Genomic DNA, 16,010 nt, shown 5'->3' with positions numbered 1-16,010 from the left:
TCAATAAAATCAGGAAATTAAATTTTTTTGTTAAATATCCTAGGAAAATTAGTCACACTGCAGAAGAAAATGACTTTGTTAGTAGTATTTTATGCTGACTGACTAAAAACAATACAAAAATAGTAGATAGGCTAAATTTATGTAGATATATTGCTTGTGTATTAATTCTTGTAATTTCACATTCCATTCATATAACTATGTAAGCAACATAAACTATTAATAAATGGTTGTGAACAATATTTAACAAAAAATATACAGTAATCTAATAATCTTCTTATCCAAAACCCCGCCCACAAACCAAGTAGACCAATCAGAAACGAGGAGATGCGACGTATTGCACGGTTGTGAAGTTCGCATGCGTATCATCGACGCAATTCATATTTGGTAAATACAAAATATCTTTGCTTGATTACGCGTGCTTTTTTGTGGTCACAATACCTTATGCATAATTATTAAATTCAATCTCGCCTGGGTATCCATTTTCCTCCCTCATTTTATCGATTATTTCAGAAGGTGCGCATAAACAGCTGCGCATTGATGATCCTCTTCAATGAAATTCGTGTCGAAGGCGTCAGCTACGGAAGTAGCTCCAGTCAGTTGCCCAACTGTCAACTGTCAGGTGTTCCTCGCGCTCATCCCACTCTGTCTCTCTCTTCCAGTATCAGTCCGGACCATCATCTCGACCGCGCCATGGCAGCGTTCAGCACCTCATCCGCCAGACCCTACCACATCATCATCTTCGGCGCTTCGGGTTTCACGGGACAGTTTGTGGTGGAGGAGGTGGCCCGCAACGCATCCGAGGGTCCCAAGGGGAGTTTGAAATGGGCCGTGGCTGGCAGGAACAGAACCAAGCTGGAGAAAGTTGTTGAGCAGGCCGCCGGAGTTCTCGGTGCGTGAAGCCACCTCTGTTTTTTGAGTTAATTTAGTGAACTGATAAAACTGTTCTAAACGCTTGAAACCTAGAAATCTTCCTGTTAACCATAGTCTGCAAAAAAATAAAAAATACCATAGTGCTTAACGTTACAGTTATTGAAGTAAGTTAGGTTTCTTTCAAACTGTCTTTCAAACTGTCAACGTTCTTGTCTGGTTTCTGGTTCTGTCTGGTTTAATGTTGGATGACTACTATAGGGAGGGACTATGGTATTTTAGCCAAAACTTTGGTTATCATGGAATTTGAGCTGTGCATGCATTGATTTTGTATTAATTTTACATTTACCCAAAAACTAGTACTACTAATAATAGTAGGCCTACTAAAACTAAATAAATAAATGGTAATATTACACATAAAACACATTACAATGACATAAGCACTTTAAAATTACAACAACAAAAGCTAAAATTAAAATAACTAAAATTAACTAATATAATCAGTGTTGGGTGTAACTAGTAACGTTACTGTAAATTAATTTTCCCTTGAAAAAAGTAAAGTTAGGGATTACTCATATTTTTTTCTGTAATTTAATTACAAGGTATTTCTGATGTAATTGAACTAAATACTGTGTACTGACTGTAGAACAGCAACTTTAAAATGCATGTTTTTATGTATCCTTCTTACATTTGTAATACAGTTAATAAGAATAATTTATGTAGTTTTATATTATTTATTTGAATGAATTAAAAGAGCCGGTTCATGTCTATCCCTGAATCACTTAACTAGTCGAATAAATAAATACCATAATAGCATAAATAATACTAAAATAACACTTATGATACTGGTTCTTAACTGAGGGGCTGTAAAAAAATTTTTTTTTTACTCCAGAGATATTTACTCATGTTTTGCATCTTTTAAATGTGTACAGGATTGTTGAACAGATTGAGTTAGTGAGAATATCTGCGATAACAAATTCTGTTATCCATTTAGCAGAAGTACTAGATGAAATATTCTAAACTTGGCAAAGCTGTGAAAGTGTTAGAAGGGTTGCGGTGACCCAACTATATTGGATTGGACTTGCCTTTGACCCACAACGTGGCATTCGCCAGTGAACTGATTTTCTGTAATGGTTGATACTGTTCTGCTTCGGCAAATAGATTCCTCTTTGTTTAGTTTGGATAATGTACATGCATTTTGTTAGACAATAGACTCTTTGGTCACGGTGGTCTTTTGGGATGGTTTAATTAATCCTGAACAGCTGATGGAAAATTATATTCCAGTGACATATTCCATGCCTTTAATCATGTAGCTTTGAATGGATTGGCTCTAACAGAACATTTGCTCACAGTTATATTTAGATTTCACCAAGAATTAATCTAGGCAATGAATAACGACACAACTATTTAGGATTCTTATGGTCGAAGTTACTTGATCTTAGTGGACAAACTGCATGTCATATTACTGAATTTGCATCTATGCAGTTCATTATAATTATAAAGATTTGCATTAAATGTGACATAATTCAGCACTCTTTGCATTATTACAGTGTATGTGCGATATCATGTCATGTTTATAATGTTTGTCCTCAGGTAAACCAGAGTTGAAGTCTGAGGTAGATATCCTCATCGCGGATGTCAGCGATCAGGACTCATTGGCTGCCATGTGCAAACAGGCGGTCATTGTGCTCAGCTGTGTGGGACCAGTAAGTACGCAGACTGTATTGGCAGCATTATATATGATTGGTCATCACACATCAAGCTATTGATAAATTACTTATTGAAATTTTAAGGGCCTCATGTTTACCCAGCTTGCTACATCAGACTGATAACGTTGTGACTATATGTGGTTTTGCAATTCTGCCCTTTAAAAAAAAGAAGAAGATAATTACGTTTGTACATTGAACCTCAGATGATCTCCCTCAGTTTGTCTAAATAGTAAGAACTGTTTTGTTTAAGTTTTTTCAGATATTTTTATACAATTGTATAAAATAATTGTTCATTTACACTACCATTCAAAAGTCTTTATGCTTGTCAATGCTGCATATTTTTGATTAAAAAATACAGTAAAAAAAGTAATATTGTAAAATATTAGTATTCTAAATAACTGTTTTCTTTGTTTCAGCCACAGAATATAACAATTTAAAAGATAATGGTGACTTTTTATATCCTGCAATTTTGACATTATATCTAATTGTGACTTTGTCATGCAATTGCGAGAGAGAAAAAGCCAGAATTGTGAGAGAAAATGACATTTGTTTTAGTCAGTGACGTAAACAAGCTTCCATGGTTTTCTATTTCAGTATATTTTCAGATGTAATATTTCTCTGTGTTGGCAAAGCTGAATTTTCAGCATCTTTACTCCAGTCTTCAGTGTCACATGATCCTTCAGAAATCATTCTAATATGATTATTTGATGCTCAACAAACATTAACTATCAATGTTGGAAAGTTTTAGCTGCTTAATATTTATGTGGATAAGATTGAAAAGTATAAAAAAAATTCTGTCTCTATCTCTCTCTATATATATTCTATATATCTGATTTATAAATATATATTTTTTTTCTCTTTCTCTCTCTCTCTACAGTATAGATTTTTTGGTGAACCTGTTGTCCGAACTTGTGTGGAGAACGGAGCACACTGCATTGATATCTCTGGAGAACCACAGGTGATTTCCCCTGACACTTTGTTCCCATTTCATTATCACATTTACAACATTTACAATAAATCTATAAACAGGCATTGATCAGAACAATATTAAAGTCAACATGAAGCATTCACAATCTGTTTTACTTCCATGATGTGACATATTCCTGATTGAAACACGATATCAGGGCTTACATTTTTCCGGCACTGTGCCGGATCTCCAGCGTGCGTTGTTTAAAAAAAAATACATTAAAAAAAGTTCATAAGTTCGCCTACCAATGGTTTGAGAGGAACACGCAGAGTCAGCTGGCATTGGTGTTGTTGACGTGTGCAGGTTATGTTCAGAGAGTGAGTTGCTATGGCTACTTGCATACCCTGAACAGTGTTTCCCACAGATTAGAAACCAATTTGTGGTGGCGGGGGTTGAGGGGGAGGGGGGTATTTGGCGTTGGTGATTGGCACAAATATCGATTTCGATCTTGATTCAGTATCACTTGATTCACTTAATTCATATGTATATAGCCTACTGTACATATAAGGAAAAATAAGTTTGCCTTTTTAGCACTATTTGAAACTTTTCTTGGGTTAAATTATATTTGCTTGCATTCATTAATATTCACTTGTGTGTGCTTGTATAAGTATAATTAAAAATATTAGGATGTAAGTTATTAACGTTATAAAATTTCACATCTAGTGAAATCTAAGAAATCTAGTGTTTGATCATGTCTAAATATGTATTCAAATGCAAAACCTAAAAATAAGTAAGGAGTTATGATCTGCAATACTTTTTTGAGCAACTAGATATATGTATATTTATTAAAGAGCCATACAGGTATAGTGGGTAAACCATGGCATAACAAATTAAATGTATTATTTTTCCAGCCACAACATGACTCTAATTTGCCTCTTTGCATTGGAATTCTCTATTTTAACCTTAATTACTACACTAATTGAAATATAAATAATTTAAAATATAAAATTTAAATCATTAAATGGTCATTAATGGACCATAATTATTGCACAAATAGTAGGCCTATTTAGTACCAAAAGATCTCCTCAAAATATTCAATAAATATTATTAAACTAAAATATTTATTTATTTGAAAAATACTTTAGGTGTATGGTCACATTTGACCACCAATGAGTATGAGTGTAAGGAGGGCTACATACAAGAAAAACATTAATGTTAACAATGTTGCATCTCCATCACTCTCCATAATAAATGGTACTGTAAATATGGTTGAAGTAATAATCAATGCACACTATGCAGTACTGTTTACCAAAAATTGCTGCAAACACCTGTATAGTGAAGCTGTCGTCTATCCATTCAAATGTATTGACACAGCGCTGGTTTGTTTGGCACTATTGAGAGTTCCGTGAACCACGTGACCGCACGCGCCGCCAGGAGATCAGAGCATGTCTCTGTTTTTCAACGCTTCTGGCTTTAATTGCCACATTAGCGCCAAACGCTATTTATTGTTTGAATTTCGTATTAAAACTTAAAAAAGCTTAGACTTTGTTTCATATCAAAAGCAGGTTTGGTCATTTGAAAGCGAGACGCGCGTGAGTGACAGAGAGATGGAGGGAGAGCAGGGAAAGGAAATGCAGCTGAACGAATACGCTGCGTGTTTTAAATAGCGTAAAAAAAAGAAGAACGACACGCAATATGTGGCAGCCGGTGTTGATTCTGTGGCGCAACGCCACAAATTAGTCTATGTGTGGGAAACACTGCTGAAAGTTACCTCTGTTTTTGAGACCGAAAGTTGAGGTTATCTGCTTACTTACTCTTAAACATACCCAGGTATGTCGCATAACCTGCTTTCGGGAATACACCCCAGGAAACAAGGTTAACTTACCGTCACATATACCCTCAATTCCCGGTTGATTAACCCAAACCTTGCTTACGGTTGCTTGCAAATCAGCCCTGACATTTTGGCCCAGACCGGCCCACCACCACATAATACCACAAATACCACCCGTCCTGCTCCCCTGAATATGTATACCAACTCCTACTCTTTAAAACTACTAACACCAAGTAATGTGTAAGCAAGAATCAGTGAGAGTTGACACATTAAATACTGTACTTCAAAAAAGTACTCATCTTGCCCGCCTCTCTCACGCTGACTCTGTCCTCTTCTGGGCATGCTATCTCAACCTGGCTCAACAAGAAATGAGGAGAAACTAGGGGGAGTTTTTTTTTATTTTTTTTTAACATAACGATGCAATCAGAAAATCAAAAGCACGTCGGCCCACCGGGAAAGTGCCCGGTATGCCAGATGGCCAGTCCACCCGTGCTTGAGTTATGCTGGTTCCAAAAACACGTCCGAGAGTAAGTTCAGCCAACCCAGAGTATGTTAAGCGTGAACCAGTGTTACCAACTCTCGCGAGACAAATAAGCAACCGCAGCTTCAAAAACAAGCCCAATATTATTATATGATTTATTATTATCAATATTATTTATGATCAATAATTTTGTATCAATAAATAAGCCTGCAACATATTAAACTTAAACTTTGAAAAGCAAAAACGTGAATTTACAAAAATCATCAAATTGTAATAAAGGGCACGCAATATCCTCTAATCAGCTGTGAACAGAATAGGTTTGGAGATGGAAAAAGAGAAAAAGTGACATGAAGGCCAATTATAGTAACCCAAAGTCAGAGTTAGTGCACACATATTAGGAGCAGTGAGTAGTGAACACACACACACACTGCAAACCGTGAAAAAGACTGCAACTATCTGCCCTAAATAGTATTGAAAATGACTAATGTCACATACTATTTAGGATGGATAGTATGCACATTGGGACACAGGCGAGCATTAAGGGAGCGCTGCAATATAGCCACATATTTATAATAAAGTAAATACAAACCATACATGCTGTTATTATTAGTAGACATTATAGAAATATTTTTCAAATTAAATTAGGTGCCTCTCCTCCCTGTTCCCTCTCCATCTCTGTACATCCCTGTTGGTGAAAATGTATACATCTATTTACGTCTACTGACTATCATTACGTGCATTTTAAACGTCACATGCCTGCACGTTGAATGCGATTTTTCTTCAAGGAGGGGGAGAAGGAGGCGGGATGTATGAGGACGAATTACTACAGCACTTGTATCATTGCACTGATTGGCTGTTAGCTGTGAGAAGACAGTGTCAGTCAATGTATTGGACAAAACGGCGACCATAAATGTAAAGAAACAAAGTTGCTTGTCATATTTTCTTAACAAGCAACCACGTTTTTTAAAAAAAGCCCAAAAAAACGCATCCCGATTTTTTTTTTCAATCTTTTCGTTTAATAAGTAATCTTTATTCCCTGAGGGTAAGGATTATGTTGTTTTTTTATGCTAATTAATTGAATGCAGATCCATGTGTGAGATGACAATAAAATAAATAATAAATATATTTGAATTGAATTAACATTTAAACATTACCTTGTTATAATAGTGATTTAGAAATAATATATAATATTATAACTTAACTATATAACAAATTATTTATATGAATTTATATAACATGCATCTGAATACCTCTTAAGCACACTAACCCTGGAACATAACCTGCCCCGAAAAAAAATGTCACCCCTGTGATATGCAATGAGAATAAAATGATTTGGTGACTTCAGCCGAAAAAGTTATTTTGATGAAAGATTATAAAGACATATTCTGGGTAATAACATGATGAATTGTAAGACCCTGGATGGGTATCAAGCAAATTGGCTCTTATTTTAATTGTACAATTTCAAAATACAGAAATATATATGTGTGTGTTCTGTTTTCTGTAGTTCCTAGAGAGTATGCAGCTAAACTTCCACGATCAGGCTGCTAACAAGGGCGTCTACATAGTGGGAAGCTGTGGTTTTGACTCCATTCCTGCAGACATGGGCGTCATTTACACCAGGGACCAGTTTAAAGGTATGTTTGTCATGTAAATATTGCATTATATTATGTTAAATTATATTATTTTAATCCACAACAGATGATATAATATATATTTTTAAATTTCCATTACCAGGGACACTAACATCTATTGAGAGCTTTTTGACTGCAAGTGCTGGGCCAGAGGTTGGTGCTCTGACGTTTTAACCTTAATAGCCTGTTCTAAATAGTAAAAGGCCTTTGTGTTTCAGTCTCAGCTGAGTATGACCCACATTCTTGTGTGTGTCCGCAGGGAGGCAGCATCCATGATGGCACCTGGCAGTCGGCCATCTATGGCTTTGCCGACGGCCCCAAGTTGCAGAGCCTCAGGAAGAAGTTCGGTCACAAGCCACTTCCAGTGGTGGGGGCCAAAATTAAAAGGAGGTGTGTAAACATGCAGTATTTCGAAAAGTCCATTTATAATGTCATTTTTTTTTTGCACCAAAAATGGTCGAAATTTTGATTTTATGAATATTTTCTACCTGCCCTTTGTGATGAAACGCTGAAGATCATGCTCTCTCATCACAGGAATAAATTACATTTCAAACAAATGCAGTCTTGGTGAGCAATGAATAAAAGAGACTTCGTACCAATCCCAAACTTTTGAACTGTAGTGCACAAAGGTACAGTGGTATAAACAGGCCGTTACGTCAGGCGTAACATTGTGACCACTGACAGGTGAAGTGAATAACACTGATTATCTCTTCATCACAGCACCTGTTAGTGGGTGGGATATATTAGGCAGCAAGTGAACATTTTGTCCTCAAAGTTGATGTGTTAGAAGCAGGAAAAATGGGCGAGCGTAAGGATTTGAGCGAGTTTGACAAGGGCCAAATTGTGATGGCTAGACGACTGGGTCAGAGCATCTCCAAAACTGCAGCTTTGTGGGGTGTTCCCGGTCTGCAGTGGTCAGTATTTGTCAAAAGTGGTCCGAGGAAGGAACTGTGGTGAACCGGTCGTCAGGGTCATCGACGGTCAAGGTTCATTGATGCATGTGAGGAGTGAAGGCTGGCCCGTGTGGTCCGATCAAACAGACGAGCTACTGTAGCTCAAATTGCTCAAGAAGTTTATGCTGGTTCTGATTGAAAGGTGTCAGAATACACAGTGCATCACAGTTTGTTGTGTATGGGGCTGTATAGCCACAGACCAGTCAGGGTGCCCATGCTGACCCCTGTCCACTGCCGAAAGCACCAACAGTGGACACGTGAGCATCAGAACTGGACCATGGAGCAATGGAAGAATGTGGCCTGGTCTGATGGTCAGGTGCACGTGGTTTGCGCGTGGTACACATGGCACCAGGATGCACTATGGGAAGAAGGCAAGCTGGCAAATACAGTGAGATGCTTTGATGCCTGCTGGGAAACCCTGGGTCCTGCCATCCATGTGGATGTTACTTTGACACGTACCACCTACATAAGCATTGTTGTATACCATGTCTAACCTTTCATGGAAACTGTATTCCCTGGTGGCTGTAAAAAAGGCGCCTGTGGAGGCTCCACCTCCCAACTTAAAGGATCTGTTGGTAACATCTTGGTGCCAGATACCACAGCACACCTTCAGGGGTCTAGTGGAGTCCATGCATCGACGGGTTAGGGCTGTTTTGTCAGCAAAAGGGGGACCAACACAATATTAGTTCATAATGTTTTGCCTGATCGGTGTATATACACCTGTGTGTGTTTCAGGCTTCTTTGATGAATAAAAAGTTCAAAAGAACAGCATTTAGTTGAAATAGAAATCTTTTGTTACTTACCTATAACTTATACATTTCTTTACTGTCACTTTTGATTGCTTTTACATTTACATTTATGCATTTAGCAGACGCTTCTATCCAAAGCTACTTACAACTTGGGGGTACAATAAGTGATTGGTCGTGAAGAGTCGAGTGAGCGCAACAAGTGCCTGAAATACTGAGTCCGTGTACATTGGAAAGTTTTTTTTTTTTTTTTTTTTTAAGAGGTTAAGTGCTCATGGAAGAGATGAGTTTTTAGTTGACTTTTGAATGTTGTCAACGAATCAGTGTTTCGGATGGCGGTGGGACGATCGTTCCACCAGCTGGGAACGTTGAATGCAAATGTTCTGGAAAGGGATTTTTTGCCTCTCTGTGATGGTACTACAAGCCTTCGCTCCTTGGCTGAACAAAGGCTTCTGGTGGGGGTGTGGAGTCGTAGAATTGAGTCAAATACAAATACTTTTACTACATCGTTTCTGAATAAAACATACTGATTAAAAAACAATCTTACTGACAACAAATTTTTAAATCGCAGTGTAAATTACACATTTATGATTGGCCTGTTATGATTATCAGCACAATGTCGCTATCAAATGGTTTAAGTTATTTAATAGGTGATGTTATGGTAAGATGTTGATGTGCTCATGGAAATGTCTGTTATCAACACAAACTGAGTTTCTGTCCCTACAGGGGTTCGCTGTTTTATAGTAAAGAGGTGCAGCAATATGCCATTCCCTTCATGGGTTCTGACCCATCAGTGGTGAAAAGGACCCAGCGTTACTTGCATGAAGAACTCAATGAGTCACCAGTAAGTTATAAAACTATTAAATATCGGTTTCATTAATTGAAATAAAGCTGAAATAAATAAATATTAGATGTACTAAAATGACTGCGACAAGATTAAAGCAGTAATTCATAGATTCCTTTTTCAATAGTGTTTTTGACATGTGCTGACATGTTTCTTACAGGTTCAGTATGGGGCGTATGTTGGTGTTGGCGGTGTTTCCAACATTTTTAAACTGGTCTTCGCTGGACTGATGTTCTGGTTCCTTGTAAAGTTCAGCTTTGGCAGAAATCTCCTTGTTAAGGTAAAACATAATTTGGTGAGAGCCATATATTGGCCATTTTAATTTGCATTTAATAACTTTTTCTAATTGTCTGCAGTTTCCAGAGTTTTTCTCATTTGGCTTCTTCTCCAAAGATGGTCCAACTAGAAAACAGGTTTTATACCCACGTCATCATCTAGTCTGTCAGCTATAATCTTTATGATCACATGTACAGCTTCATTTAAATATGATGTCTGCAGTTGGAGGGCTCCTCTTTCCGTTTCGTCTTTTATGGGGAGGGTTACACCGAAGATCAGGACCCCACCGAGGGCAAGCCCAACGCCAAGATCTGCACTGTGGTCAAAGGACCAGGTACCCATATTAACGTCTGCCTCATATCAGTGTAGATAAAAAGCTGCATCTGCATATTTCTCACATCCCTTTGTTTTCCAGAGGCTGGATATGTCGCCACACCGATCGCTATGGTTCAAGCGGCCATTACCATGTTGAATGAATCCGATTCTCTTCCAAAAACGTGAGTTCTGACAACTTATCCGGTCACCGTCATACATGTTTAAAACTAATCCTAAATAAGCAGTTTGTATTATCAAGTGTCCTGAATGTATGTTATTGTGTGACTCTCCACAGTGGCGGCGTGTACACTCCAGGAGCGACGTTCGCCAAGACCACCCTCGTCGACCGCCTCAACAAACACGGCGTTCAGTTCACCGTTCTTTAAGTCCCTTCTTCTGAAGCACCTATTCATTCGCTTGCTTGAGTGTGGAGAAATCTTGTTGCTATTTGAAGCTTTCTCTGCCATCTCGCAGTGTTGCTGTTTTCCGGTTTGGTGTCCTGGCTTACGCACAATTGACTGGGATGAGTTTATTAGCATGCGCTCTGCTCAAATGGCTGAGAAATTTGCACAAGTGTGGCACAAACTCTTGAAATCCCTCCATTTTATCACACGTGTTTCAGTTTGGAATTTGACAGTTGTTGGAGTGTTTTTATCACTAACAGAAATGCTCATCCTCACAGATGGCAGACATCTCTAAATACATATTTAAAGCACACCTAGAGTTGAAAGAAAATATAGTTTTGTTATATTGTCATGAGTTGTTATATTTGTGAATTGTGGGTGAAAAAATGTTTTAGGGACCAATGAATCTGTGAGGTGTCTGAAAGATTGCAGAATGCCGTTCTGGCTTGTTTCTAACTAAATAAAGAATATATCAAATCATATCCTGGGGTGAAAGTATTTAAGAGCTGGGAAAAGTACAAGCATATACAGCCTAATTGTTTGTCTGTGAAACTGTATGGAGCATGTCATGACTTTAATTCATGCATCGAATTATAAGAGCTGGGTTGACGATATTGATTTAAAATTAGCGATTTCTCAATCTGATGAACCAATATTGATTATTAAATCCTAATTATCAATATTTTAGTCTATGCTGTTATCAGTGTTTTGTAGTGTGTATAAATTGCAATAATTTTATTACGAAATTCAAACAATACATACTGTCACAATACATGACATCACACGCAAAGCGCACATGATAATAAAAGGCTGTAATACACGTCACCAACTCTTTTGTCTGCAGACAATACCCACTACATCATGCTGAGGGAATGGCTTCCTCTCTAAGCTGTACATATGCACAAACATAATGGGCATAGCATAAACTGACTTTATGGATTACTTAGAGTCCGAGCATGAATCCCAAAGGCGCATCCAAAATGACTCAAAAGGCTGCATTAACACTGCAGGTCTTGATGCCCAATTCTGATTTGTTAACTCGTTTTTTTTTATTTAAAGGTGACCCGTATCCGATATCTGCATTCACACTTTACACCTGGCGAAACAACCCAAGCTAGAGGTACTGACCTGGAGAAGCTTAGGCCGAAAAGGAATTAAAAACGGCACGATTTGCAATGGACACAGATTAAATAATACAAGCTTTTGCCTTCCGCACCATTTTTTAAAGTTCAGCAAAACACTGGTCTCAAGGTGGAGAAAAAAAGGAGAGCCGTTGTTGCAGCCTGGGCATTGAAAAGGCCACAACTGCCCTAATAACTGATCTGGCTCAGTAATGTTAGCACCTTGACAAAGTCCTTAGAGAGTATCCTACTAAAGTGAATACATCAACAATGACCTCTGTTATTACCTCTAGAGGCGTCCACTCTCACCTAAGAGTTCACTTTTCTGCGAACTAAACTTGTGTCCAGCCATTACCAGAAGTCATTGATTATAGTTTCTAGAGTTTAAAAAATATATATATATGGATGTGCTTTTTGGGCGTCAAAATCTATGGTACCGTTATGAATCAGTGAGTCGATGATTCATTTGGATCGCCAAAGTCACATGATTTCAGCAGTTTGGCGGTTTAACACGTGATCCGAATCATGATTCGACTCACTGGTTCATAACGCTTCAAAGCTTCATGATTCCGTGTTTTGAAATCGGTCATCAATATATAAGTCGTTATTTAGTTTTTTTTTGCGCACAAAAACTATTCTCGCCGCTTCATAAAGTTATTGTAGGTACCACTGTAGTGAGATGGACTTTGTAACGACGTCTTTAGTACCTTTTATGGTTCTTGAGAGTCTAAAGTGCATTGTGCCAATTGAGGCCTTTCTGAGCCATCGGATTTCAACTAAAATATCTTCATTTGTGTTCCGAAGATGAACGGAGGTCTGACGGGTGTCGAACGACATGAGGGGGAAGTCATTAATGACAGAATTTTCATTTTTGGGTGAACTAACCCTTTAAACCACTAGGTGTGGACGCTCAATTCTCATTCTTTAAGAGAGAGTCAAGCATGGGTGGAGCTTACCACAGTGAACTCTTCACAAAGAATGCATTTGAACACACTCCAACAGAACGTTATCTTACACACGCCTACAAACAAGCAGCCTCCTCTTTTATCTTCACGGGCACTCTGCATGTGATGTCTACCAATGATTTATCATGTGTGTTTACACGTGCTTCAGACACGGGTCATGATGATGGCGTCCCCATAACGTCAACTCCATAATGCCCTTTCCAATTCGAAAGGGAACAGCTAGTAAACAGTATGTCCCGTAATGCTGCCACTGGACTCTAGAGCAGTGGAGACATGTTCTCACTTCTCTGTCTGGCAATCCGATGGACGAGTCTGAGTTTGGCGGTTGCCAGGAGAACAGTACTTGCCTGACTGGAGTGTAAAGTTTGGTGGAGGGGGGATTATGGTGTGGGGTTGTTTTTCAAGGATTGGCCCCTTAGTTCCAGTGAAAGGAACACAATGCTTCAGCATACCAAGACATTTTGGACAATTTCGTGCTCCCAAATTTGTGGGAATAGTTTGGGGATGGCCCCTTCCTGTTCCAACATGACTGCGCAGCAGTGCACAAAGCACGGTCCATAAAGACATGGATGAGCGAGTTCGGTGTGGAGGAACTTGACTCTTCTGCACAGAGTCCTGACCTCAACCCGATAGAACACCTTTGGGATGAATTCGAGCGGAGACTGTGAGCCAGGACTTCTCGTCCAACATGAGTACCTGACCTCACAAATGCGCTTCTAGAAGAATGGTCAAAAATTCCCATAAACACACTCCTAAACCCTAAATATCTGCAAAGGATGGGCCAACTCCATATTAAACCCTACGGATTAAGAATGGGATGTCATTAAGGTTCATGCGCAGTTAAGACAGGCATCCCAAAACCTTTGGCAATATAGTGTATATCCAAATGAATCGAGATCAGAATCAAACTTGTGAATTCGAATTGTGAAATTTGTCAATACCCAGCCCTACAAATTAGTCATAACTTTAAAAAAATGTCATGGTTAATATTGCTTTCATTGCAGTTTACTTGTCACAGTAAAAATGATTGGTCGAGGGCATTGCAGTGTGGGAAATAATATTCAATGTAGTACGCTCTTGAATACATTTTGACAAATGCAGTGAGTTATCAGAGTAATACATTAACAATATGTGCATACAGTACAGTGTATACTGCATTTAGCTGTTTAAAAATAGTAGGTACTGTCCCATTCCAAATGCACTCTTAAGACAAAATGAGAGCTTGAATCATTAAAAATGCAAGCAAATACATCCGTAGCACTTTGTCAGCCCTTTAATCAATAAGAATCAGTCTTGTAAATGTACAATTTAATGCAGGATGATTGATTTAATAGGTGTATCAGGACCAAATCCCAGACCTTTCTCTCTTTCGACGTACAATGGCAGCCACATCTTGTTTCAGAGTGGTTACGCACTGTTCCAACTGTTCTGAAAAGTCCTTCAGGAGATAGGTATGCTCATCCACAAACAATCTAAAACCCAACAGGTCTGCTTCCTCCTATGGAGACACAAACGCACAATGTATTGATGCTCTCAATATTAGTCAAAGCTTGTACACCCCAAAAGACTTTGCTGGTAAATTCTTTCACATGAATGATTATGTTCAAAATCTGTACAACAGAGGCTGATTGGCATGACTGATAGAATGAGACTTGCATAATTACACTGGGTTTGTGTCTGCGCAGCCGCTGAAGTTGACCCCTAACAGAGGTCATGCTGTGGTAGAACACTTTTAAGGCTTTGGCAAATTCAGCATCACAGCTGGGCCTCAGACTGCCTCTTCGTTCCTGCCGACCGCGGTTATTCTCCACACCTGTTATAAATTGAGCAGGAGGCAATATGGTGGCCTGCTAGTAGAAATGCTAAGCTGTTGAGTTTTTGCATGTTTTTAATGCTTGTTATTGTAGGGTTAATTGCAAGGGTTCAGATCCCGGACGAGCCCCCGATTTGTGTTATACCCTGACCAAAGATTCTACAATAGCTTGACAGCAAAATTGTACTGCATGACTTCTCAAAAGTACTCACCATTTCTGGCTGAGTTGAGTTGCTCTCTCAGTGTGCTGTTTTCTTTCCTCAGTGCTGCGTTAACATTTCTCAGCTGTTCCATATCTTGATGAAGGGCTCGGAGAGATGAGCTGAGGTCAGTGCCTCCGGTTTCTGCAGTCTAAGCAAACATAAATACACATCCATAAAATAATTCAGTTTCAGAGAATCCCAGCATAACCCTGGCCTGGCTCATGCAAAGCATTTTGAAACATACACATGGTCTGTTTATTTAAGGAATATACCGAGTGTTCTGATGCACTGATCTTGTCAATAATAATGCTGTCCTCTTGAGTCATCTTCACCCCATCCATACAGGAGAATAATTCAGAACATCCTTCTACAAACACAGACATGTTTATTGGAGAAGTTCAAGAATGCCTCAAAGGCAAATGGTTCGGTTTCATTCTTGTTCCAGTCTCTACAGCTTCTTTGTATTTTCTGTCATCAAATCACTTTGTGGTTAATCTTAAACAACAAATTGGCAGTGCCGTTCCAAAGTTTGGGGCGGGTACGTTTTTGCTTTAAAAGAAATGAATACTCTTATTAAGCAATGACACATTAAATTAAAATGTTAAATTAATTTCTATTTCAAATAAATGCTGTTCTTTTGAACTCCCTATTCATCAAAGAATCCGGAAAAAAAAAATATTAAGCAGCACAAATAAATGTTTTTAGCACCAAATCAGCATATTAGAAGGATTTCTGAAGGATCATGTGAGACTGAAGTAATGGAATAATGATGCTGCTGAAAATTCAGCTTTGCCATCACAGGAATAAATTATATTTAAAAATTGTAATAATATTTCACAAAATTACTGTTTTATTGTATTTTTGATCAAATAAATGCAGCCTTGGTGAAAATAAGAGACTTCTTTCAAAAACATTAAATAAATCTTACCAACCCAAAACTCTTG

The 16,010-nt window shown here is 38.3% G+C and overlaps 2 protein-coding genes across 2 annotated transcripts in view; one reads left to right on the top strand and one right to left on the bottom strand.

Moving 5' to 3' along the window:
• Window positions 1-318: 318 nt before the first annotated feature.
• On the top strand, window positions 319-11,444 carry LOC307135853 (saccharopine dehydrogenase-like oxidoreductase). Its single transcript, XM_079832550.1, has 13 exons — window positions 319-384; window positions 660-889; window positions 2,461-2,573; window positions 3,454-3,534; window positions 7,300-7,429; window positions 7,530-7,579; window positions 7,686-7,816; window positions 9,852-9,969; window positions 10,130-10,249; window positions 10,326-10,382; window positions 10,468-10,579; window positions 10,661-10,742; window positions 10,856-11,444. The coding sequence occupies exons 1-13, from the start codon at window positions 356-358 to the stop codon at window positions 10,944-10,946; spliced, it is 1,344 nt and encodes a 447-aa protein (XP_079688676.1). The 5' UTR covers window positions 319-355; the 3' UTR covers window positions 10,947-11,444.
• Window positions 11,445-14,389: 2,945 nt separating this feature from the next.
• kif28 (kinesin family member 28) overlaps window positions 14,390-16,010 on the bottom strand; it is a gene marked incomplete at both ends in the record, with an annotated part of 29,973 nt that continues 28,352 nt past the window's right edge. The window contains 4 exons of the mRNA XM_079832764.1: window positions 14,390-14,548; window positions 14,715-14,863; window positions 15,076-15,214; window positions 15,339-15,433. Of these exons, the coding sequence (XP_079688890.1) occupies window positions 14,390-14,548; window positions 14,715-14,863; window positions 15,076-15,214; window positions 15,339-15,433 (542 nt within the window). The remainder of the gene's footprint in view (window positions 14,549-14,714; window positions 14,864-15,075; window positions 15,215-15,338; window positions 15,434-16,010) is intronic.

Source organism: Gobio gobio, assembly GCF_949357685.1.
Source record: "Gobio gobio genome assembly, chromosome: 13".
Taxonomy (NCBI): Eukaryota; Metazoa; Chordata; class Actinopteri; order Cypriniformes; family Gobionidae; genus Gobio; species Gobio gobio.
The sequence above is the reverse complement of the archived record's forward strand: the minus strand, read 5'-3'. Positions and strand labels throughout refer to the sequence as shown.

Excerpts from the sequence above, each read along its gene's own strand:
- LOC307135853 (XM_079832550.1), top strand. The coding sequence starts at position 356 with ATGCGTATCATCGACGCAATTCATATTTG. Across the intron at positions 7,580-7,685 it reads CTGCAAGTGCTGGGCCAGAG|GGAGGCAGCATCCATGATGG; the intron begins GTTGGTGCTCTG and ends GTGTGTCCGCAG. Across the intron at positions 10,250-10,325 it reads GCAGAAATCTCCTTGTTAAG|TTTCCAGAGTTTTTCTCATT; the intron begins GTAAAACATAAT and ends AATTGTCTGCAG.